The 25,415-nt window shown below is 51.6% G+C and overlaps 1 protein-coding gene across 1 annotated transcript in view; it reads left to right on the top strand.

Annotated features, from left to right (window-relative positions):
• ASB14 (ankyrin repeat and SOCS box containing 14) overlaps positions 1-25,415 on the top strand; it is a 51,111-nt gene that overhangs the window by 8,380 nt on the left and 17,316 nt on the right. The window contains exons 2-8 of the mRNA XM_075321325.1: positions 6,337-6,466; positions 6,599-6,651; positions 10,924-11,055; positions 11,204-11,362; positions 12,183-12,428; positions 23,188-23,359; positions 25,217-25,415. The exon at positions 25,217-25,415 is cut by the window's right edge and continues 345 nt beyond it. Coding sequence (XP_075177440.1) covers positions 6,345-6,466; positions 6,599-6,651; positions 10,924-11,055; positions 11,204-11,362; positions 12,183-12,428; positions 23,188-23,359; positions 25,217-25,415 — 1,083 coding nt within the window. The 5' untranslated portion in view covers positions 6,337-6,344. The remainder of the gene's footprint in view (positions 1-6,336; positions 6,467-6,598; positions 6,652-10,923; positions 11,056-11,203; positions 11,363-12,182; positions 12,429-23,187; positions 23,360-25,216) is intronic.

Raw genomic sequence — 25,415 nt, 5'->3', positions numbered from 1 at the left:
CTTGCCGGCCCTATAAATCTCAACATGCACTGCTTGCGCATACCAATAGGTTCTCATGCTGGCCAGTGCCAACATGCTCAGGACTTACTTTGTGGGCAGGTTTAGTGCTCTGTGCTTCCGTCCCACAGCAGCTTCACTGCTTACAGTAATGTGTGCCCACCCTCCGGCGCTGTGTGCCCGCTCTCTGGTGCTGTGTGCCCAGTGCCTGCCCTCCGGTGCGGTGTGCCTGCTCTCCGGTGCTGTGTGCCCACCCTATAGTGCTGTGAGCACCATCCAGTGCTATGAGCCCCCCCTTTCTGTGTACCACCCTCCCAATATTGTGTGCAACCCTCAGAGCTGTGTCCCCCCCCCAATACTGTGCATCACCCCAGGTTTGTGTTCCCCTAGTGATATCTGTGCTCCGCAAGTGCTGTGTGACCCCTGTAATGCTATTCCCCTACTCACTGCTGTGTTCCCCCCTAGTGCTGTGTGTGCCCCCCCAGTGCAGTGTGCAGCCCCAAAATGCTGTGTGCTCCCCAATGTTGTGTATCACCCCAGGTTTGTGTTCCCCCCAGTGATATCTGTGCTCCACAAGTGCTGCGCCCCCCAAGTGCTGTGTGCACCCCCTAGTGCATTGTGCCCCATAGTGCTGTCTCCCCAATCAATGCTGTGTGCAGCCCCCAGTGCTGTAGCCAGCTCCTCAATGCTGTGTGCCCCCCAATGCAGTGTATCACCCCCAGTGTTGTGTTTTTCCCATTGATGTGTGCCTACCTAATGAAGTATTTGCTCCTGTGCTCTGCAAGTGCTGTTTGGGCTGTCTTTGCCTACCTATTGATGTTGTTCCCCCGCTAGTGATGTCTGTTCCCCCCCAGTAATGTCTGTGCTCCCTAGTGTTGTCTGTGCGCCCTGATTGATATCTGCTCACCGAGTCATGTCTGTGACCCCCGCAGTGCTGTCTGTGCCCCACAGCTATGTTTATGCCTCCCAATGATGTCTGTGCCCCAGCCCCTCTTGTGATGTATATGCTATAGCGTCCTACAATGTGTATGCCCCCAGCCCCTCCAGTGATATATATAAATCCCATTAGAGATGCTAGGGGCACATACATCTCAGGAGGGGATGGAGCATACACATCACATTGGAGACGCTGGGGACATACACATCACAGGAGATGCTGGGGGACATACACATCACAGGAGGGGTTTGGGGCATATACATCACAAGAGGGGCTTGGAACATATACATCACTGGAGGGGCTGGGGGCATATACCTGTCCCCAGCTCCTCGTGTGATGCATGTGCCTCCTGTGTCTCATTTGATTTATATACAGCAGTCCAAGCGTCTCTTATGTCATGTATATGGTTTACCAATCTTATTATCACAAAGAGTTGCCTGCGCTCCAGACCGAAACAAACCTGAAAAAGCAGCTGTGAGAAACAACATTAATAGTATTGTCGCGGGCGAAGAAGGGGACGCTGCGCTCTCCCTACTGCTCGGGTCCGGCCGCCGCTGCTGCTGCGGCCTGCTGCTGCTCGGTGGCTCGAGCGATGGGCCGGATCCCGGGGACTCGAGCGGCGCTCCTCGCCCGTGAGTGAAAGGGGATTGTTTTTTGGGATTGTTTATTGTCCGTGACGCCACCCACGGTTGTGGTGATTGTGTGGACACCACCGCTGCTCTGTATGGGGATCCCGGGAGCGGTGACAGGGAGCAGCAAAGTTGTTAGTTCTCCCCTCCGTGGGTAGGGGGTGGCTGTCCCGGGGCCCAGTGATGAGGTGGAGGATGAGGGAAGGCAGGGCCGTTGCGGGGCTTGGCGAGGTGCAGGGACGCGGGGGCAGCGCTGTGCCTCACGGCACGGTGGTACTCACTCAGCCTGAGACGATGACACAGTTCTTGGTAAACCACATGGCTGGAAAGACGGTTCCCACGGACGGCTGCTGTTGCTTTTCCCAGGTAGTTGACGGTGACGGTCTCTGTCCCTGCACCTAGTGAAATGTTGGTAGCGATGGGTTCCCACCGGTAACCCGCTCCCCGGCTTGGATATGGGCCGGAGGAGCCCCTCTTTGCCCGCAGGCGCTGGCCCTGAGAAACTGGTGCCTTGGCGGTGGCGGTGTCTCTCTCATACGGTTGGACGGTTGCCTTCAATCGGGACTTAGTTGTTGGGAGACCCAGGAGGTCCCCTTCACTGACGGATTTGGCAAAATCACGGCGACTCCTAGCATTGCCGGGATCCGAAAGGCCCCTGCCAATGGTGCTGGCTTCTCTTCGTATACCATTCCGGTACCGCCGGGCCACCACCCGTCCACGGTCCTTTCGGCAACCTCCGATCAGCCTCTCCTGCAGACGGTCACCGCTGTCTGCTGACCTTGCTGTCTCAGTCCGGGGCACACACCCGGACCAACTTCAGGCTTTCAAAACTGTCACTTTCTCCTTCACTTCAACTCCTCTCACTTGCTCCTCTACCACTTCCCTCTCACTTCAAATTCCAAACTCAACTGCCTGGTTTTCCCGCCTCCAGGACTATGAACTCCTCGGTGGGCGGAGCCAACCGCCTGGCCCACCCCCTGGTGTGAACATCAGCCCCTGGAGGAAGGCAACAAGGATTTTTGGTGTAGCTTCGGTGTACCTATCCGGGGTGTAGGGTGTGGTGGTGTCATGACCTGTGACCCCTGGCTTGCCCAGGGCGTCACATTCCCCCTTAGCAAAATGCAGACCGTCCGCGGGCTGCCCGTCCAACACCGGTTTTATTTTTCTGAAAAGATAAAACATAATACAAATAAAAGAACATCATCCCACAGCGGGAGGTACTGTACTTAAACGTTACGGTAACATTTTAAACGGTTGCTACTGCCGCTCTCTCCCACACAAGTAACCTGGCCCTGATGCTGCCTCTAAGAAACAGGCAGCACCCCTTGACCCCAGTCCTGAACCAATTTACCCGAGCGGGATCTGTCCTTCCCCTCCAGAGGGTAGCCACCGGTTCCGGTGGTGGCTGGGCCCCAGGCTGCTCCACTGCGGGCCCTCCCTCCAACCTGCCTTTCCGGAGGCGGTAACGGTAGCTGCAACAAACATATTTATTTACATTCCACTAACATTTGTGGTTGCCCTGCAAGTTCTCGGGCCTGTTCATAGAGAGTTCCCTAGGCATTTTAGATGGTCCCTTCGGGGACAACAATGCCGGTTACGGCCGGTTCCAATCACGGTTCAAATCAGGTGACTTTTCACGGTTTCATTTCTCTTATTATTCTGTAAACTTTTCAAACTTTTAAACACACACACACTTGTGGTCCCAACGGGGACTGTGCAACGGTACTCCGCTGCCCTTACTCTGATTCTTCGGCGTCTGCTGGATCCTCTGCCACCAGCGTATCAAACATGCAGTGACAGGCTTGCTGTGACATGGGCGCCCGGTATCCATTCCCACCATTGCGCGCGGCGTAATAAACTACCGGTTCCCCCACATAGCGGAGACGCTCACTTGCCTCCTCACCTTCAAGGGTGGCCTCAGCACCAGAGCTGGAGTCGCTGTCACTTGTGTCTGCGTCAGGCGGGTTGCCGCCAGCTGCCGCAGCTTTCTGGCTTCCAGTATCCAGCACATCAGATCCTTCTGTAGTAGCACGGAGCAGCAGGTCGGGCGAGTTTACACTGAGGCGCCCCAGAAGTAACGGTAAGGGCAATGCCTGGGTCGAGACTAGGCCGGGCCCCTCAGCCGCTGCGGCCCGTTCTGGCAGGACATAGGGACGTGGGTCACCAGTCGGCTCCGTCACATCTGTTCCCATCCCGTACATTGGGGTAGTTGCAATCAGCGTCTCCACCTCATCGGTCCTCTGCTCCATCATTCGGAAGATCTGATTCTGTTGACGTTGGTTGAACTCAACTACTCTAGCCCTCATCCACGCCACAGTCCCGAGCTCGGGCACGGAATGCGGTGCAATCACTGCCGGGGCCTCCAACACATTTTCACTAAGGGGCCGCGGCTCCTGTGGCGTCTGGTGAAGCAGTTCAGGGCTGTGCCGAGCGTCTGCAGCCGGTCGGTCCGTTTGGGCGGATGGGCTGGGTACCGCTACCGGTTGGTCAGGTAGCGGGCCTAGTGGCGGGGCGGCAGCTTCCAACACGGGTAGCGGGGGAGACATCAGGGTGAACGGGTGTAGGCCGGGCCCCTCAGCCGCAGCGGCCGATCCCTCGGGAATACAGGGACGTGGGTCTCTTACCCATTCCTCCAAATCTTTCTCCACCTCGCATCTCCGCATAGTAGCCACCACGTCCGCCATGTCGGCCTCCCACTCCTTCAGGAGGAGCTGCATGCGGGCCTGCAGACGTTGATTCAGCGGGGCGGTCCGGTCCTCCACCCACGTCGCTGTGCCGCGCGCAGGGGTTTCGCTGCTGTTAGTTGGAGCGGACATCCTAACAGTCGCGCTCTCCAGGAACTAGCAACAAGATGGCCGCAGAGTCCTGGCATCCCTGCTTTTATAGCCGCGGCTACATGCGACCAGTCGCCATTTCGTCCCCCTTAGCCTCTTTCCGGCCCCTCCTCTATCGGGGCGGGGTTTTGGCCTTCGCGCCTCACCTACTCGAGAAGACGCTCGAGCGGGAACTTTTCGCGCCAAAGATGGCGGCTTCTGAAATTTTCTGGCCGGATACCTCCGGCGGTAACAAGGCGCACCTCTACCCAACGGCAGAGCGGTAAGATCCTGTTCGTGACGCCAAGTTGTCGCGGGCGGAGGAGGGGACGCTGCGCTCTCCCTACTGCTCGGGTCCGGCCGCCGCTGCTGCGGTCTGCTGCTGCTCGGTGGCTCGAGCGATGGGCCGGATCCCGGGGACTCGAGCGGCGCTCCTCGCCCGTGAGTGAAAGGGGATTGGTATTTGGGATTGTTTATTGTCCGTGACGCCACCCACGGTTGTGGTGATTGTGTGGACACCACCGCTGCTCTGTATGGGGATCCCGGGAGCGGTGACAGGGAGCAGCAAAGTTGTTAGTTCTCCCCTCCGTGGGTAGGGGGTGGTTGTCCCGGGGCCCAGTGATGAGGTGGAGGATGAGGGAAGGCAGGGCCGTTGCGGGGCTTGGCGAGGTGCAGGGACGCGGGGGCAGCGCTGTGCCTCACGGCACGGTGGTACTCACTCAGCCTGAGACGATGACACAGTTCTCGGTAAAACACACGGCTGGAAAGACGGTTCCCACGGACGGCTGCTGTTGCTTTTCCCCGGTAGTTGACGGTCTCTGTCCCTGCACCTAGTGAAATGTTGGTAGCGATGGGTTCCCACCGGTAACCCGCTCCCAGGCTTGGATATGGGCCGGAGGAGCCCCTCTTTGCCCGCAGGCGCTGGCCCTGAGAAACTGGTGCTTTGGCGGTGGCGGTGTCTCTCTCCTACGGTTGGACTGTTGCCTTCAATCGGGACTTAGTTGTTGGGAGACCCAGGAGGTCCCCTTCACTGACGGATTTGGCAAATTCACGGTGACTCCTAGCCTTGCTGGGATCCGAAAGGCCCCTGCCAATGGTGCTGGCTTCTCTTCGTATACCGTTCCGGTACCGCCGGGCCACCACCCGTCCACGGTCCTTTCGGCAACCTCCGATCAGCCTCTCCTGCAGACGGTCACCGCCGTCTGCTGACCTTGCAGTCTCAGTCCGGGGCACACACCCGGACCAACTTCAGGATTTCAAAACTGTCACTTTCTCCTTCACTTCAACTCCTCTCACTTGCTCCTCTACCACTTCCCTCTCACTTCAAACTCCAAACTCAACTGCCTGGTTTTCCCGCCTCCAGGACTGTGAACTCCTCGGTGGGCGGAGCCAACCGCCTGGCCCACCCCCTGGTGTGAACATCAGCCCCTGGAGGAAGGCAACAAGGATTTTTGGTGTAGCTTCGGTGTACCTATCCGGGGTGTAGGGTGTGGTGGTGTCATGACTTGTGACCCCTGGCTTGCTCAGGGCGTCACAGTATCACCAAACATCACGGCCGCACCAAAGAGAAGCCGCTCCAGCCACCGCAATAGGGGGGAGTTAATTAATTGTTTGACCAAATATAGCCGGGTCATTTTCACTTTGGAAATGTCTACCAACCTTCAGGGGCCGCACAAAATTATCAAATGGCCCCGGCAGTAAAAAAGTTCCGTACCCTTGTTTTAAGTGAACGTATCTCCAGAAAAGGACATATTATGTCTCAATAGGTGCAAAAAAAAAAAAAAAAAAGTCTTGTAAACGCTATTATTATAAAACAAGTCATTAAGATATCGCCCGTCCTGCGATGCTGGACCCAGTACACACACGGGGAGGCAGCAATATTGCGCCAGTTATAATCATACAGTAATTAGTGATCTGGAGACAGATCAGATAATTTCTCGTGTTTTCCCTCCATCCCCAGTGTGAATCATGGATTTGTCTACGCTCAGTGATGATCTAGATGACGATATCGCCACTCAGTATGTTATACATGAAAGCCTCCGAGATATCTACAAGAAGGATTCCATAGTGGAAGCCGCGGAGAACTGCAGGTAATAAGGTGTCATTCATTATGCATTACCTTAAGATGCGCTCGAGCAAAGATTAGTTACAATATTAATATTCATTGATGATGATCTGTGCACTGTCCTTTAATAATACGGATTTTATTTCTTCACTGTCAGCGTCTACTCTGCGAGTTCTGAACATGACAAGATAGTAGCGGCTATTCGGGTCGGTACGTACCAGTGCACCACAGATTATACACAATAGCGACCCGTTTATTTTTTACTTCTGTGTTGTTCCTAAGGGGTACTTTGCACGTTGCGACATCGCTACCGATATATCGTCGGGGTCACGGTTGTTGTGACGCACATCCGGCACCGGTAGCGACATCGCAATGTGTAAATCCTAGGAGCGACGATGAACGAGCGCAAAACAGTCAAAAATCGCTGATCTGTGTCACGTCGTTCATTTCCATAATGTCGTTGCTGCTGATACGATGTTGTTTGTCGTTCTGCAGCACCACACATCGCTGTGTGTGAAGCCGCAGGAGCGACAAACATCTCCTTACCTGAGTCCCGCCGGCAATGCGGAAGGAAGGAGGTGGGCGGGATGTTACGTCCCGACCATCTCCGCCCCTCCGCTTCTATTGGCCGGCCGCTTAGTGACGTCGCGGTGACGCCGAACGCACCTCCCCCTTGAAGGAGGGATTGTTCGGCAGTCACCGCGACGTTGCCGACCAGGTAAGTGCGTGTGAAGCTGCTATAGCGGTAACGTTCGCTACGGCAGCAATCACAAGATATCGCATGTGCGACGGGGGCGGGTGCTATTGCGCTGGACATCGCTAGCCGATGCTAGGAATGTCGCAACGTGTAAAGTACCCCTAACACTCAGGCTAAAATTAGGGAACATTCTGACATCAAGTATCGCTTTATTCTCGGCATGTAGGGGAACGATCACACTTTGCGTATTTTCTACGACCATCTGCTTTGTAATCCAGTGCTCGCTAAATAGATAAGACCCCAACAAATCTCATCTATACACGGCTGAAAATTTGGTGGTGCGGATTGTAAAATCTGCAACGTCAGTTCTCAATGTCTGAAAATCCGCTGCAAGATCAAAACAAAATCCATGGGAAAAAGTAACTCCTGCGGATTTTACTGCAAAACTCTGCAATGTGTAAACAGAACCTAGAACCCCCGGCAAGGTGTTCAGGGGGAAGGTGCAGTGGTGATCTTTTTTTTTTGGGGGGGTGGGGAGAGGAATTACTGTAGCAAATTTACTAAATTCTGTAGCCAAATCTTACAGGTTATGGTGCAGATTTTCCTGTGATTTTCTTGCCGCAGCTGTCTAAGGCTATGTGCCCACGTTGCGGATTTACCGCGGATTTTCCGAAAATCTGCAGCAGCGGCACTTCCAAGCCATTTCAATGGCATTTTGGAAATGCTGTGTCCATGCTGCGGATGTTTCCGCGGCGGATTTGCCGCGGATTTTGATCCGGAAAAATCTGCAGCATGTCAATTATTGTTGCGGATTTTGGTGCGGATTTTGGGTATAGAATGGGGGAAAAAAAAAAAAAATCCGCATCAAAATCTGCGGCAAATTCGCGGTAAATCCGCGGCAAAAATAAGGTGCGGATTTGCCGCGAAAGTCGCGGATTTTCATGCAGAAAAATCCGCAGGTACATTCTACCGTGGACACATAGCCTAAGGCTATGTGTCCACGGGAGAATGTAGCTGCGGATTTTTCTGCATCAAAATCTGCAGCTTTCCCGCAAAATCCGCACCTTTTCAAAGGTGTGGATTTACCGCGGAATTGCCGCGGATTTGATGCGGATTTTGGTGCGGATTTTTTTTTTTTCCCCCAATTTTAAAGGCAAAATCCGGATGAAAATCCGCAACAATAATTGACATGTTGCAGATTTTTCCGGACCAAAATCCACACGAAATCCGCTGCGGAAAAATCCGCAGCATGGACACAGCATTTCCAAAATGCCAAGAAATGGCTGGGGAGTAGCTGTGCTGCAGATTTTCGGGAAATCCGCGGCTTTTCCGCGAGAAATCCGCGGCAAAATCCGCACATTTTCCGCAGCGTGGGCACATAGCCTAAAACTCATCTAAAATAAAAGAATATTTGGAGCAGAAACTCCAAGGTTTTCAGAAGGATTTGGAGCATTTCACAGGATTTCTTTAAGACACCAGCGTACCCACAGAGGTTTTTCAAGGCAAAGACGCTCCAGGATTTCACTAGTGGTCTTTTACCTGAGGCATCTTCTACGGCGTCTTTCCAGCAGATTTTGCAGGCGCTCCACAATCGGCATCAATTTTTTTTTATAATTTAGACTATAAGTAGTGAGATACTTCCAAAGAGTGACTTCTGCTAGTTATGGTTGAAATTACTGAAAAAAGATGCCGCCTCAAAACCTCTGGCAAAACCATCAGCTGCCGGCTTTGTCCTGAAGTGACTTAACCTAGGAAAACCTCCGTCAATGTACCGAAATGTTAAAGACGCCATATGACCACATCCAAAGAGCGGATTGTCTCCAAAAGCATGAGTATTGATTGGAGAGTTAGGCCCTGTGCGCACGCTGCAGATTTACCGCGGATTTGCTGCAGAAAATGTGTCTAACATTGCTGCAGTCATTCCCCAGCAAAACCTATGGATATAAAAAAATGCTGTGCGCACACTGCGTTTTTTTATACCTGCGGATTTACCCACTGAATTTCCGCTGCAGAATTAATGTGCATGTCACTTCTTTTCCGCAGGTACCTGCGTTTTTTATACCTGCGGATTTACCCACTGAATTTCCGCTGCGGAATTAATGTGCATGTCAATTCTTTTCCGCAGGTACCTGCGTTTTTTGCCATAGATAATGGTAAAAATCCGCAGGCACCAACCTGCGGAAAAACCGCTGCAAATCTGCACCAAAACTGCACCAAACCGCATGTGGATTTCGTTGTGGTTTTGGTGCAATTCTTTACCTCAGGTGCGGGATTCTTTCAGAAGGTCCGGATTTTCCTTAAGAAAAAGTCAATTTTTACTGCTTCTAAAAACATCTAAAACATTCCAAAGAATATTCCTAATCATTTCAATGGAAAAGCCACTTGCTGTTTCCATGTTGAGACTTTTAACCGCTTAGATTTTCAGAAACAACTGGTTGGCAAAAAAAAAGTGGATGTCACTTCTTTGAAGCTCCTCCTGAAAGAAAGAGCTACCAACTAGGTGCAAAATAATGAAAAAAGATTTGCAAAATTGCTTGGAAAACTCTTCAAAATCGCTGCAGAAAAGCAAAACATTTCCAAAAGCTCCACAAAAAAGCACCGCTAGAAAACCCCCTGTGCACAGTCCCTGATGTTCCTTGTTGGTCTGTGCTCCTTTGGTTCCAGCGATGACATGATGGCGCACAATAGTCCACAACATTTACCGGCCATCACTGGAGGCCGGTAAATAGAGGCCATCCAGGAAACCAAAAGCTCCTTGACGCAGGGGTGGCAGAGGATTGGGAAGGAGGGTATAAAAATGTATTTTTTATTTTACCAGATTATCGGCATTTGTAAATTTTGCAGCAGATCTATAAGTAATCCGCAGCAAAATCTGCAAATTAAGATTCAGATCAGTAGGAAAAATCCTCAGTAAATCTTCGCTCTTTCTTTCCAAGCGTTGTGGGTAATAGTCACACTCCTGGAGCAATGATTTGCACATTCCTGAAGCCCGCTGGGGCCCCAATCTTGGAGAGGTGCAGGTCCCCTGCGGTGTGACCCATATCGATCACACATTATGGGTTATCCTGGCCATATATATATATACACCGGATGGGACAATCAGCTTTGATAGTTTGGGACTGTTTTAGCGGAGCAGAAATGGTGCAGTTGGTGCCCTTTTGGAGCAGGCGAGTGAGACCTGGGTGAGGAGGACCTGGGTGAGGAGGACCTGGGTGAGGGGGACCTGTGTGAGGAGGACCTGTGTGAGGAGGACCTGGGTGAGGGGGTCCTGGGTGAGGGGGACCTGGGTGAGGGGGACCTGGGTGAGGGGGACATGGATGAGGAGGACCTGGGTGAGGGGGACCTGGGTGAGGAGGACCTGGGTGAGGGGGACCTGGGTGAGGGGGACCTGGGTGAGGAGGACCTGGGTGAGGGGGACCTGGGTGAGGAGGACCTGGGTGAGGGGGACCTGGGTGAGGGGGACCTGGGTGAGGGGGACCTGGGTGAGGGCGACCTGGGTGAGGGGGACCTGGGTGAGGAGGACCTGGGTGAGGGCGACCTGGGTGAGGGCGACCTGGGTGAGGGCGACCTGGGTGAGGGCGACCTGGGTGAGGGGGACCTGGGTGAGGAGGACCTGGGTGAGGAGGACCTGGCTGAGGGGGACCTGGGTGAGGAGGACCTGGGTGAGGAGAACCTGGGTAAGGGGCACCTAGATGAGGGTGACCTGGGTTATCTTGGAGCAAACCGTCAATAGATAGATTAGATAAGTGCGTTTCTTGATCCGGTATGACCTCATGTTCTCGCAGGGGATGAACAGACGTTAGAGAAGCTGTGCGTCCACCAGTCGGCGTTTCAGGAGGCCGATGATCGAGGCTGGACTCCGCTCCATGAGGCCGCAGCGCAGAGAGACAAAACCGTCCTGGAAATGACGTTCAAATGTGAGTGACTCGTGCAAACCTAAAATTTACAAAAAATGGCCGATTATTTGTAAACTGAGATGTAATATCAGACTGAAAGGAGACGCATTGTCACCCGGGGCAGACCCGTCCGGTGTAAATTACTTTACCCAGTTTTTTTCCCCCTCAGCTTCCAGTTATAGCGTTTGGGAGCAGGAGACCCTGAAAGGTGAAACCTCCCTGTTCGTTGCCGTTGATCACTGCAGACTGGACAATGTCGCCTTCTTATTGGCAAATAACTGTGACCCCGACGCCAAGAACGATACGGAAGATTCTCCGCTCCTTATAGGTAATTAAAGGGGCAGTATTATTCATTAAAGGGGCAGTGCGATCAGAAAACTCCCCGGCAGCAACTGTTTAACAGTAGAAAAACTGCTCTTTATTCACCTGCCATGGATCAAGCACTGAGTCTCAGCCACTGCTCCTGGTGTCAGTTAGTGCCTGCAGCACTAACGTTACATCAACAGCGCTGCAGCCAATCAGCGAGTTCAGCCGATGTAGACAGTTGGATGCCTGCAGAGCTGATGTTATGTCAACAACACTGCAGCCAATCAGTGAGCTCAGCAGCTCTGCCGATATAGACAGCTGGCTGACAGCAACCATGATGTTACATCAACAATGCTGCAGCCAATCAGTGAGCTCAGCAGCTCCTCCATTGTAGACAACTGAATGGCTGCAGCACTTATGTTACATAGACAATGCTGCAGCCAATCTGTGAGCTCAGCAGCTCTGCTATATAGAAAGCTGGCTGGCTGCAGCACTGATGTTACATCGACAACGCTGCAGCCAATTAGTGACATCAGCAGCTCTGCCAATGTAGACAGCTGAATGGCTGCAGCACTTGCGTTACGTCAACAACATTGCAGCCAATCAATGGGATCAGCAGCTCTGCCAATGTGACAGATGGCTTGCTGCAGCAACGACAAAAGGATCAATGACAATAACAAATAGTGGGAGCTGTGGCAGAGACTGAGCACTGGACCTGTGGAGGGAGAGTAAAGCACGATTTTAATTTTTTTATTCAAACGGGAACAGGTTTTGCAAAACTGGAAAACAAATTTAGCGCTTGGTACAAATTTATCATTTCATATTTTGTCCTGTCTTTTCAGCGATACGTCATGGATCTTACGATATAGCATCGCTCTTATTGCGCCATAATACAAATGTGAATTTAGCGTGTACCGATAACAGGACCGCGCTGCACGAGGCGGCAAAGCTGGGGCGCAAAGACATCACAGGGCTGCTGCTGCGCTCAGGGGCCGACCCCGACTTTACCAGCAACTTTGGCTTCACTCCCCTGGCTCTGGCCGCACAGAATGGACACACGGATGTGATGGAGCTACTCATTCAGAAAGGTATCTGGTTATAGAGTATATAGAGGACACCGGAGAGGGAGTCGGACACTGAACCCAACGAGTTCCAATAATTTGCAATTCGTTTTGTGCAAACTGCATTGTCTCTGGTCATTTTACATCGTACAGAGGAGGAGGAGCACGTAGCGCTGTTAATCAGGAGGGACCATTGTAGCATGCAGCGCTGTTAATCAGGAGGGACCATCATAGCACGTAGCGCTGTTAATCAGGAGGGATCATCGTAGCACTCAGCGTTGTTAATCAGGAGGGATCATCATAGCATGCAGCGCTGTTAATCAGGAGGGGTCATCGTAGCACGCAGCGCTGTTAATCAGGAGGGATTATCATAGCACGCAGCGCTGTTAATCAGGAGGGATCATCATAGCATGCAGTGCTGTTAATCAGGAGGGACCATTGTAGCATGCAGCGCTGTTAATCAGGAGGAACAATCATAGCACGCAGCGCTGTTAATCAGGAGGGATCATCATAGCACGCAGCGCTGTTAATCAGGAGGAACCATCATAGCACGCAGCACTGTTAATCAGGAGTGACCATCATAGCACGCAGCACTGTTAATCAGGAGGAACCATCATAGCACGCAGCGCTGTTAATCAGGAGGAACCATCATAGCACGCAGCACTGTTAATCAGGAGCAACCATCATAGCACGCAGCGCTGTTAATCAGGAGCGACCATCATAGCACGCAGCACTGTTAATCAGGAGCGACCATCATAGCACGCAGCGCTGTTAATCAGGAGGGATCATCATAGCACGCAGCGCTGTTAATCAGGAGGGATCATCATAGCATGCAGCGCTGTTAATCAGGAGGGGTCATCGTAGCACGCAGCGCTGTTAATCAGGAGGGATCATCATAGCACGCAGCGCTGTTAATCAGGAGGAACAATCATAGCACGCAGCGCTGTTAATCAGGAGGGATCATCATAGCACGCAGCGCTGTTAATCAGGAGGAACCATCATAGCACGCAGCACTGTTAATCAGGAGCGACCATCATAGCACGCAGCACTGTTAATCAGGAGCGACCATCATAGCACGCAGCACTGTTAATCAGGAGCGACCATCATAGCACGCAGCGCTGTTAATCAGGAGCGACCATCATAGCACGCAGCACTGTTAATCAGGAGGAACCATCATAGCACGCAGCGCTGTTAATCAGGAGCGACCATCATAGCACGCAGCACTGTTAATCAGGAGCAACCATCATAGCACGCAGCGCTGTTAATCAGGAGCGACCATCATAGCACGCAGCACTGTTAATCAGGAGCGACCATCATAGCACGCAGCGCTGTTAATCAGGAGGGATCATCGTAGCACGCAGCGCTGTTAATCAGGAGGGATCATCATAGCACGCAGCGCTGTTAATCAAGAGGGACCATCATAGCACGCAGCGCTGTTAATCAAGAGGGACCATCATAGCACGCAGCGCTGTTAATCAGGAGCGACCATCATAGCACGCAGCGCTGTTAATCAGGAGCGACCATCATAGCACGCAGCACTGTTAATCAGGAGCGACCATCATAGCACGCAGCGCTGTTAATCAGGAGGAACCATCATAGCACGCAGCACTGTTAATCAGGAGCGACCATCATAGCACGCAGCGCTGTTAATCAGGAGGGATCATCATAGCACGCAGCGCTGTTAATCAGGAGGGATCATCATAGCACGCAGCGCTGTTAATCAGGAGGGGTCATCGTAGCACGCAGCGCTGTTAATCAGGAGGGATCATCATAGCACGCAGCGCTGTTAATCAAGAGGGACCATCATAGCACGCAGCGCTGTTAATTAGGAGGGACCATCATAGCACGCAGCGCTGTTAATCAGGAGGGATCATCATAGCATGCAGCGCTGTTAATCAGGAGGGGTCATCGTAGCACGCAGCGCTGTTAATCAGGAGGGATCATCATAGCACGCAGCGCTGTTAATCAAGAGGGACCATCATAGCACGCAGCGCTGTTAATTAGGAGGGACCATCATAGCACGCAGCGCTGTTAATCAAGAGGGACCATCATAGCACGCAGCGCTGTTAATCAGGAGGGATCATCATAGCACGCAGCGCTGTTAATCAGGAGGGACCATCGTAGCACGCAGCGCTGTTAATCAGGAGGGACCATCGTAGCCAGTATAAAAGCCTCGTCCCTTACCCCGCTAGCACTGGCTTGTGAGGGGCATTGCACATGTTGTGTTGCAGCTCTTGGAGAGAATATTTGATTTGCTGCCAGTATGGAGGTTGTACATGGCACATGCTAAAGAATGATGGCTCCAGGCAGTGCGGTTATGTAAGACTTGGCACAAGTCGGGCATGGGTCAAATCAGATCTGATGGAGCAATGACATAATACAACCCCTGGCAAACATTCTGGCCTCCCCTGGCTCTGAGGACGTTCATTCAGTTGTTTATTTTTGTTTAAAAAAAGCCGATTGCAGACGGCACAAAACTAAAGTCAATTCAAATGGCAACTTTCTGGCTTTAAGAAACACTAAAAAAAATCATGAAAACATAATGTGCAGCCAGTAACGGTTACTTTCTTTGTCGCTCCATTGGGAGACCCAGACAATTGGGTGTATAGGCTATGCCTCCGGAGGCCGCACAAAGTATTACACTAAAAGTGTAAAGCCCGTCCCCTTCTGCCTATACACCCCCCGTGCTCCCACGGGCTCCTCAGTTTTTATGCTTTGTGCGAAGGAGGTCAGACATCCACGCATAGCTCCACAGCTTAGTCAGCAGCAGCTGCTGACTATGTCGGATGGAAGAAAAGTGGGCCCATATAGGGCCCCCAGCATGCTCCCTTCTCACCCCACTCTTGTCGGCGGTGTTGTTAAGGTTGAGGTATCCATTGCGGGTACGGAGGCTGGAGCCCACATGCTGTTTTCCTTCCCCATCCCCCTTAGGGCTCTGGGTGAAGTGGGATCCCATCGGTCTCCAGGCACTGAGACCGTGCTTCATCCACAACTCCTGAGGAGCCTGCTGGATAGGAGCCGGGTATCGTTCAGGGACATGGCCCTGCTACTTTAAGGTACTCTGTGTCCCCGTGGGGACCGCGCACAGCAACACTCCAGCATTGCTGGGTGTGCTAGTGCACCGGGGACCGCGGCGCTGACCGCGTTTGTGCCATTATACACTGCAGCGTCGCTGAGTGTGTTTGTGTATGGGGACTACCGCGCTAACCGCCGCTGCCATTGTTTTTACTGAGGCGCGGCTGGGACTGTTAGTGCGCCGGGGACTCTGCGTCGGCCGCGCTTATACGGCGGCCGCGCTTATAACTCGAGTCCCCGGCTTTTGGGCCTAGTCTCCGTTTCTTCCCGCCCTCAGCCCTGCCAGTCAGGGGAAGGGCGGGACGCTGTACAGCACGGCAGCACTGAGGGCTGGAGCATGCTTTGCATACTCCACCCCCCTCACTGTGCACAGTGTGGCACCAGCTCCCGCACTTTCTGGGTCACGCCCACGGCTCCCTCCTCTCCTCAGGACGCCGGCAGCCATTCCTGTCAGCTCCTAGGACGCTGCAGAGGGGAGACAAACTCTGGGGGACCCAGGCAGGGATGCTGGTGGCCACACAACCGCTTTAAGCGGGCGGTAAGCAGCACCTGAGGTGCTGGCCCCACTTGTGCAGAAGTGTGATTATAGTTTATATGTTTGCAGGCTATACTTTACACTGTATAGTGCACGGTTGATTCCTGGTTATATACCCTGTTGTGTTGCTCAAAGGACAAGGGTGCCAGAACACAGGCTTACTATGCTGCCTGCGCCGCATGTACAACCTCGCTACCGGCAGGTTCCACTGACCCTCATTGTGGGCCCCTGTGGCACTTACTCAGCCGGAGCCTCTGCTAAGGGGGGCCCAGGGGGAACAACCAGCTAACACTGTCCAGGTGACAGGGACGGAGTTTGCAGTTTTTACTGACAGACTTTCTGAGACTATGGCTAAAATACTAGAAGCTTTGCAGTCCAGACCGGTATCTCAAACCATGGGCACTGTGGAATCACTGCCCCCTAGTTCCCCTCAGTTGGAACAACAATGTTCCCCCGGGGTGTCTCATAGATCCCAGGGTGAGGTCTCTGACACGGACCGCAGTCCCAGACCGCCTAAGCGGGGTCGCTGGGAAATCCCCTCGACCTCATCACATTGTTCAGGGTCTCAGAGAAATGACTCTCTGTATGATGAAGCGGAGGTAGCTGATCAGGATTCTGATCCTGAGGTCGCTCTCAACCTTGATACCCCTGATGGGGACGCCATAGTGAATGATCTTATTGCGTCCATAAATATGATGCTGGATATTTCTCCCTCAGCTCCGCCAGCAGAGGAGTCACCTTCTCAGCAGGAGAAGTTCCGTTTCAGGTTCCCCAAGCGTACAGCGAGTATGTTTCTGGATCACTCCGACTTCAGAGAGGCAGTCCAGAAACACCGAGTTTGTCCAGATAAGCGTTTTTTCCAAGCGCCTTAAGGATACAGGTTATCCCTTCCCCCCTGACGTGGTCAAGGGCTGGACTCAGGGTCCCAAGGTGGATCCTCCAATCTCCAGACTGGCAGCTAGATCCATAGTTGCAGTTGAAGATGGGGCCTCACTCAAGGATGCCACTGCCAGACAGATGGAGCTCTGGTTCAGATCCATCTATGAGGCTATCGGCGCGTCTTTCGCTCCAGCATTCGCAGCAGTATGGGCACTCCAAGCTATCTCAGCGGGTCAAGCCCAAATTGACGCACTCACACGTACGTCTGCGCCGCTAGTGGCTTCCATAACCTCTCAAACGTCGGCATTTGCGTCCTACGCTATTAATGCTATCCTGGACTCTGCGAGCCGTACGGCGGTTGCAGCCGACAATTCGGTGGCATTACGCAGGGCCTTGTGGCTACGGGAACCGCCGGAGGTGCCGCTACCAAGGCGGTTTCCTCATGACATACGGCAGCCTCACACCGCATCCTCGGTCGGTGGCAGGCTCTCCCTCTTCTGCGACACCTCGCTGCCACAGGTAAAAGACCGATGGGTGAGAGACATTCTGTCTCACGGTTACAGGATAGAGTTCAGCTCTCGTCCTCTGACTCGATTCTTCAGAACATCTCCGCCCCCCGAAAGAGCCGATGCTCTTCTGCAGGCGGTGGGCACTCTGAAGGCAGAAGGAGTGGTGATCCCTGTTCCTCTTCAGCAACAGGGTCACGATTTTTACTCCAACCTGTTTGTGGTTCCAAAGAATGACGGGTCTTTCCGTCCTGTCCTGGACCTACAACTGCTGAACAAACACGTAAAGACCAGGCGGTTCCGGATGGAATCCCTCCGCTCCGTCATCGCCTCAATGTCCCAAGGAGATTTCCTTGCATCGAGCGATATCAAAGATGCTTATCTTCACGTTCCGATTGCTCCAGAGCATCAGCGCTTCCTGCGCTTCGCCATAGGAGACGAACACCTCCAGTTCGTGGCACTGCCGTTCGGCCTGGCGACAGCCCCCCGGGTTTTCACCAGGGTCATGGCTACAGTAGTCGCGGTCCTCCACTGCCAGGGTCACTCGGTGATCCCTTACTTAGACGATCCGCTAGTCAAGGCTTCCAAGAGGCATGCCAGCACAGCCTCAACGCTACTCTGGAGACTCTCCAGAGTTTCGGGTGGATCATCAATTTTTCCAAAGTCAAATCTGACACCGGCCCAATCGCTGACATATCTTGGCATGGAGTTTCATACCCTCTCAGCGATAGTGAAGCTTCCGCTGAACAAGCAGCGTTCACTACAGACAGGGGTGCAATCTCTCCTTCAAGGTCAGTCACTCCCCTTGAGGCGCCTCATGCACTTCCTCGGGAAGATGGTGGCAGCAATGGAGGCAGTCCCTTTCGCGCAGTTTCACCTGCGTCCTCTTCAATGGGACATCCTACGCAAATGGGACAGGAAACCGACGTCCCTCGACAGGAACGTCTCCCTCTCTCAGGCAACCAAAGCTTCCCTTCGGTGGTGGCTTCTTCCCACTTCATTATCGAGGGGGAATTCCTTCCTACCCCCATCCTGGGCGATGGTCACGACGGACGCGAGTCTGTCAGGGTGGGGAGCAGTTTTTCTCCACCACAGGGCTCAGGGTACGTGGACTCAGCAAGAGTCCTCGCTTCAGATCAATGTTCTGGAGATCAGGGCAGTGTATCTGGCCCTAAAAGCGTTCCAGCAGTGGCTGGAAGGCAAGCAGATCCGAATTCAGTCGGACAACTCCACAGCGGTGGCATACATCAACCACCAAGGCGGGACACGCAGTCGGCAAGCCTTCCAGGAAGTCCGGCGGATTCTACTGTGGGTGGAAGCCACAGCCTCCACCATATCCGCAGTTCACATCCCAGGCGTAGAAAACTGGGGAGCAGACTTTCTCAGTCGCCAGGGCATGGACGCAGGGGACTGGTCCCTTCACCGGGACGGGTTTCAGGAGATATGTTGCCGCTGGGGCATGCCGGACGTCTACCTAATGGCGTCCCGGCACAACAACAAGGTACCGACGTTCATGGCACGGTCTCAAGATCCCAGAGCTATGGCGGCAGACGCCTTAGTTCAGGACTGGTCGCAGTTTCAGCTCACTTACGTGTTCCCTCCGTTGGCACTGTTGCCCAGAGTGTTACGCAAGATCAGGGCCGTCTGCCGCCGCGTCATCCTCGTCGCTCCAGACTGGCCGAGGAGGTCGTGGTACCCGGATCTGTGGCATCTCACGGTCGGCCAACCGTGGGCACTACCAGACCGACCAGACTTGCTGTCTCAAGGGCCGTTTTTTCCATCTGAATTCTGCGGCCCTCAACCTGACTGTGTGACCATTGAGTCCTGGATCCTAGCGTCTTCAGGATTATCTCAAGAGGTCATTGCCACTATGAGACAGGCTAGGAAACCAACGTCCGCCAAGATCTACCACAGGACGTGAAAAATTTTCCTGTCGTGGTGCTCTGCTCAGGGTTTTTTCTCCCTGGCCATTTGCCTTGCCCCCTTTTCTGTCCCTCCTTCAATTTGGACTGGAAAAGGGTTTGTCGCTCGGCTCCCTTAAGGGACAAGTCTCAGCGCTCTCTGTGTTTTTCCAGAAGCGCCTAGCCAGACTTCCACAGGTACGCACGCTCCTGCAGGGGGTTTGTCACATCGTTCCTCCTTACAAACGGCTGTTAGAACCCTGGGATCTGAACAGGGTGCTGATGGTTCTTCAGAAACCACCATTCGAGCCTATGAGGGATATTTCTCTCTCACGCCTTTCGCAGAAAGTGGTTTTCCTAATAGCAGTCACTTCACTTCGGAGAGTGTCTGAGCTAGCAGCGTTGTCGTGCAAAGCCCCTTTCCCGGTGTCTCACCAGGACAAGGTGGTTCTGCGTCCGGTTCCGGAATTTCTCCCTAAGGTGGTATCCCCCTTTCATCTCAATCAGGGTATCTCCTTACCCTCTTTTTGTCCTCATCCAGTTCACCAATGTGAAAAGGATTTGCACTTGATTAGATCTGGTGAGAGCACTCAGACTCTACATTTCTCGTACGGCGCTCCTGCGCCGCTCGGATGCACTCTTTGTCCTTGTCGCTGGCCAGCGTAAAGGGTCACAGGCTTCCAAATCAAGCCTGGCTCGGTGGATCAAGGAACCAATTCTCGAAGCTTACCGTTCTGCTGGGCTTCCGGTTCCCTCAGGGCTGAAGGCCCATTCTACCAGAGCCGTGGGCGCGTCCTGGGCTTTGAGGCACCAGGCTACGGCTCAGCAGGTGTGTCAGGCGGCTACCTGGTCGAGCCTGCACACTTTCACGAAACACTATCAGGTGCATACCTATGCTTCGGCGGATGCCAGCATAGGCAGACGAGTCCTTCAGGCGGCGGTTGCCCACCTGTAAGAAGGGACCGTTTTACGGCTCTATTACGAGGTATTATTTTACCCACCCAGGGACTGCTGGTCTCCCAATGGAGCGACAAAGAAGAAGGGAATTTTGTTTACTTACCGTAAATTCCTTTTCTTCTAGCTCCAATTGGGAGACCCAGCACCCGCCCCTGTTTTTTTGTGTACACATGTTGTTCATGTTGAATGGTTTCAGTTCTCCGATATTCCTTCGGATTGAATTTACATTAAACCAGTTTATAATTTTTTCCTCCTTCTTGCTTTTGCACCAAAACTGAGGAGCCCGTGGGAGCACGGGGGGTGTATAGGCAGAAGGGGAGGGGCTTTACACTTTTAGTGTAATACTTTGTGCGGCCTCCGGAGGCATAGCCTATACACCCAATTGTCTGGGTCTCCCAATTGGAGCTAGAAGAAAAGGAATTTACGGTAAGTAAACAAAATTCCCTTCTTTGAAGACCAAACGGGGAAAAATGATGGAATCATGAAAAACAAACAAAAGAACCCTCCTATAATACATCACTAGTATTTGTGGCACCACCTCTGGCTTTTATAACGGCTCGCAGTCTCTGAGGCTGGACTTAATGAGTGACAGTCTCTCCATCAATCTGGCTCCATCTTTCTCTGATTGCTGTTACAGATCAGCTTTGCATGTTGGAGTCTTGTCATGGACCATTTTCTTCAACTTCCACCAAAGATTTTCAATTGGATTGAGATCCGGACTATTTGCAGGCCATGACATTGACCTTATGTGTCCTCTTTCAAGGAATGTTTTCACAGTTTTTGCTCTATGGCAGGATGCATTATCATCTTGATAAATGATTTCATCATCCCCAAACAGCCTTTCAATTGATAGGATAAGAAAAGTGTCCAAAATTTCAATGTAAACTTGGGCATTTATTGAAGATGTAATGACAGCCATCTCCCCAGTGCCTTTACCTGACATGCAGCCCCATATCATCAATGACTGTGGAAATTTACATGTTCTCTTCAGGCAGTCATCTTTTTATTGTTTAGCTTTTCTGTATGTAAATCCCATTTCCTTTAGGCGGTTTCTTACAGTTCAGTCACAGACATTGACTCCAGTTTCCTCCCATTCGTTCCTCATTTGTTTTGTTGTGCATTTCCTGTTTTGGAGACATATTGCTTTAAATTTCCTGTCTTGATGCTTTGATGTCTTCCTTGGTCTACCAGTATGTTTGCCTTTAACAACCTTCCCATGTTGTTTGTATTTGGTCCAGATTTTAGACACAGCTGACTGTGAACAACCAACATCTTTTGCAACATTGCGTGATGATTTACCCTCTTTTAAGAGTTTGATAATCCTCTCCTTTGTTTCAATTGACATCTCTCGAGTTTGAGCCATGATTCATGACAGTCCACTTAGTGCAATAGCTCTCCAAGGTGTAATCACTCCTTTTTAGATGGAGACTAATGAGCAGATCTTATTTGATGCAGATGTTAGTTTTGGGAATGAAAATTTACAGGGTGATTCCATAATTTTTTTTCCCGTTTGGTCTTGAAAAGTAACCGTTACTGGCTAGCACATTATGTTTTCATGATTTTTTTAGTGTTTCTTACAGCCAGAAAGTTGCCATTTGAAATGATTTTAGTTTTGTGCCGTCTGTGATCTGCTTTCTTTAAACAAAAGTAAAGAACTGAAAGAACATCCTCAGAGCCAGGCGAGTAAAAAATAAAAAATTCAAATCTTTATTTTTATATAGCGCTAACATATTCCGCAGCGCTTTACATACATCAGGAACACTGTGCCCATTGGGGCTCACTATCTAAAGTCCCTATCTGTATGTTTTTGGAGTGTGAGAGGAAACCGGAGAACCCAGAAGAAACCCACGCAAACACGGGGAGAACATACAAACTCCTTGCAGATGTTGTCCTTGGTGGGATTCGAACCCAGGACCCCAGCGCTGCAAGACTGCAGCGCTAACCACTGAGCCACCACAAGACTGCACTACTAACCACTGAGCCACCGTGCTGCCCTAGTCTATAATTTTTGCCAGGGGTTGTATATAGAGTTAAGCCTGGGGCAACCCTGACGCACTGTGGGGTAACCATGGATTAGGCCGGGTGGGGTGCCGTAGTCACACCCAAAATTACATGCATAAACCATTGTATTGCAGGCTGCGATTCTTTCCTTTAATGCAAATCATAATTATCAGTTCATGTGAACAATCAGCCACATTCACAAGTTATAATGGAGGTCTAAGTGCGAAAGGCAAATCTTGGTTTCTCCATACGTGGAGACCCATTCCTTCCCCACTTACCATGCCTTATTCTTTTTCTATTAGATATACAGCAGTATAGAGCGTCATGCTAGGCGTTTCTTAGCCCAGACTGGTCATTAGACCATCGCACAGACTCAAAATAACATATGAAAAAATTGGAGGTCAAGGGTTGTAAAGTGCAAAAAGTGAACAATTTTATTATGTGCAACCTGCTGCCTTCTCCCTCCTTGAGGAAGCCGGATTTGGGCACCTGATCCCAAAGAGGCGAAACGTACGTTGGTGGGGTATGGGGGAGCTCTTTTCATACACACTCAGGACTCTGCACTGGCCACTTTAGACGCACTCGCCACTTTATAGCATTGTCTTTTTTGCTACCATGTCTCTGGCCTGATTATTTGCATACAATAGGGTTAGGGGTTAAGTGGGCTCATTTATAACTATTTATTGTATGCACTTGCACTTTCTTTCTATTTTTGTTGAGATTGCCCTAATACCTTAAGCCCTTATAATATATGTAGACCGGTCACATTTTGAATAATCATTTTGACTCCTATTGCTGCTAGAGATTTTGTCCGTTGTGTGTACCACATCCCTCTGTTTTTATCTTTTTCGCTGGTTGCCCATAATAAAATTGTTCACTTTTTGCACTTTACGACTCTTGACCTCCGAATTTTTCTTATTCTTTTTCTGTAGGGGCCAGTGTTATGGCACAAGCCTCCGACTCTGCATCCATCCTGTTTGAAGCCGCCGCCGCCGGTAACCCCGATGCCGTATCTCTGCTCCTGGAGTACGGAGCAGACGCCAATATACCAAAACACTCGGGGCACTTACCCATACACAGGGCAGCGTACCGGGGGCATCTCCTGTGAGTACGCATTACCAATTATACTGTTGTAAACTTTTGATTTTTACAGAAACAGCGCCCCTTGTCCGGTAGGTTATGTCTGGTATTGCAGCTCAATCCCATACAAGTAGATGCACTATGGCACCATGTCTGGAAATAAAAAAGAGATCCTTTTTGATATCAGGTACTTTGTCTCTCTCTAGGGGAATCTACCACTTGTCCTAGAGAGACAAGAAAACATTGCAGAGGATTAGTAGGAGCCATATTTGTTCACTGGTCGTACGATCCTGTATATGAAGCAGATATCATGGATTAGTCAGTCTGCTGACAGCTCCGCTTTCTTGAGAACTTGTCATTTACTGGAAGATGTGCAGACACGTGGAGCTGCGCAGTCATAATCATTCTCAGTGATCAATGTTATAATCTGGTTAATATTAGCGCCGCATTAACAGCCGCTAGAGACCGGATCACCGTCACCCAAACATTACATGCATTAACGCTGCGGTATCGTGAAGTGCTTCGCTGGCAACATTAGTAAATGATCCCAGTGATGCCCTTCAAATAGTTTATTAGATCAGACCCTCATTAGAGATCCGGCTATTCGGGGGGGGGGCGCACATTGCACTAGATGTGATGACGTCAAATTCACGTTTACCACCGATGACATTTACCGTTTTTAGTGATTTGGTAGAAAAGGCAGAACCTGGGGGCCGGTGCCAGGGTGACTAGTGACCAGTTCCTTCTGCTACAGAAAGAAAGACCATGACGGGTTGATCTGTTGAACTCGATCAGAGTTTTTGCACAGGTGCACAGGGGCGGACAGAGATGGCCCGGTGCCCTATAGCAAGGTTCTCAAACTCGGCTGAGTCTAACGGCTGCACATAGAAAAAAAATAATTTGGGGGCCAATGTCCCAAGCCTTGCCCTCATTCTGTAGTAATGTGCCCCATCCCTGTCCCCATCCTGTAGTAATGTGCCCATCTTGTCCCCATCTTGTAGTAATATTCCCCATACTGATACCCTTGTAGTAATGTGCCCATGTTTGTCCCTATCCTGTTGTAATGTGCCCATCTTGTCCCCATCTCGTAGTCATGTGCCCCATCCTTGTGTCCTGTAGTAATGTGTCCATCCTTGTCCCCATCTTGTAGTATTGTGCCCCATCCTTGTGCCCAGTAGTAATGTGTCCATCCTCCTGGTCCCCTTCTTTTAGCAATGCCCCATCCTGTAGTTATGCCACATTATGCCATTTTCATATACACACATTAAAAAAAATTTCTCTTCTGTCTTCTGTTCCCTCGGTGTCCTCTTTCCTGCTTCTTTCGGTCCGCAGGCCCCCTAACTATCACAGTCCTATGTTGGGGGCCGCAGCCATCTGTGCTTTACTTCAGATGATTTCTGCCGCCGCCTTGCACAGGAGCTCTTTGCAGAGCTTTATCAATGACAACCACCAGCCAATCAGAGGCCAGCAGATGACGTCATATGACGACGTCACCTGCTGGCCTCTGTTTGGCCTGCGGCTGTCTTTGGTCACGGACAGTGTACAGACCTAAATCCTGCTCATCTGGCTGCCAAGTTCACGGTCTGAGTGAGGACAGCAATGTATGGACCGGCTGCCGGTCTCCTGACCCAAACTTAACCTCATAGGCCACAGAGTTGGGCTGAGGCCACTCCTGGTCGGGGGCTCCACGGAGAGTCTGTGCATTGTGGTCCGCACTCCCACCGTGAATGCCGGATGTGTGTGGCTAGCCTCGGGAGCAGAATGTACAGAGGTCCATGGTTATATCACATCTGGGTATTGGCTCACACATTCCTGGGGTGGTGAATGGATCCCGTCCCGGTACGTTCTCGGCCAGTAACGTTTTCCGTCTGTCTTGTCCAGGGCTTTACGGATGCTGGTTCCGGTCACTGACATCACAGCGATCCGAAGAAGTGGCATCAGTCCGGTGCACTCGGCGGCGGCAGGAGGGCACCCCGAGTGCTTGGATCTTCTCCTCCGGTCCGGTTTTGATGTAAATTTCATGCTGGCCCAAAGAGTCCGCAAAGGCTACGACGACGAGAGGAAGTCGGCCTTGTACTTT

The sequence above is a fragment of the Anomaloglossus baeobatrachus genome, chromosome 8, assembly GCF_048569485.1.
Source record: "Anomaloglossus baeobatrachus isolate aAnoBae1 chromosome 8, aAnoBae1.hap1, whole genome shotgun sequence".
Classification (NCBI taxonomy): domain Eukaryota; kingdom Metazoa; phylum Chordata; class Amphibia; order Anura; family Aromobatidae; genus Anomaloglossus; species Anomaloglossus baeobatrachus.
This window is presented reverse-complemented; position numbering and strand designations above follow the sequence as displayed.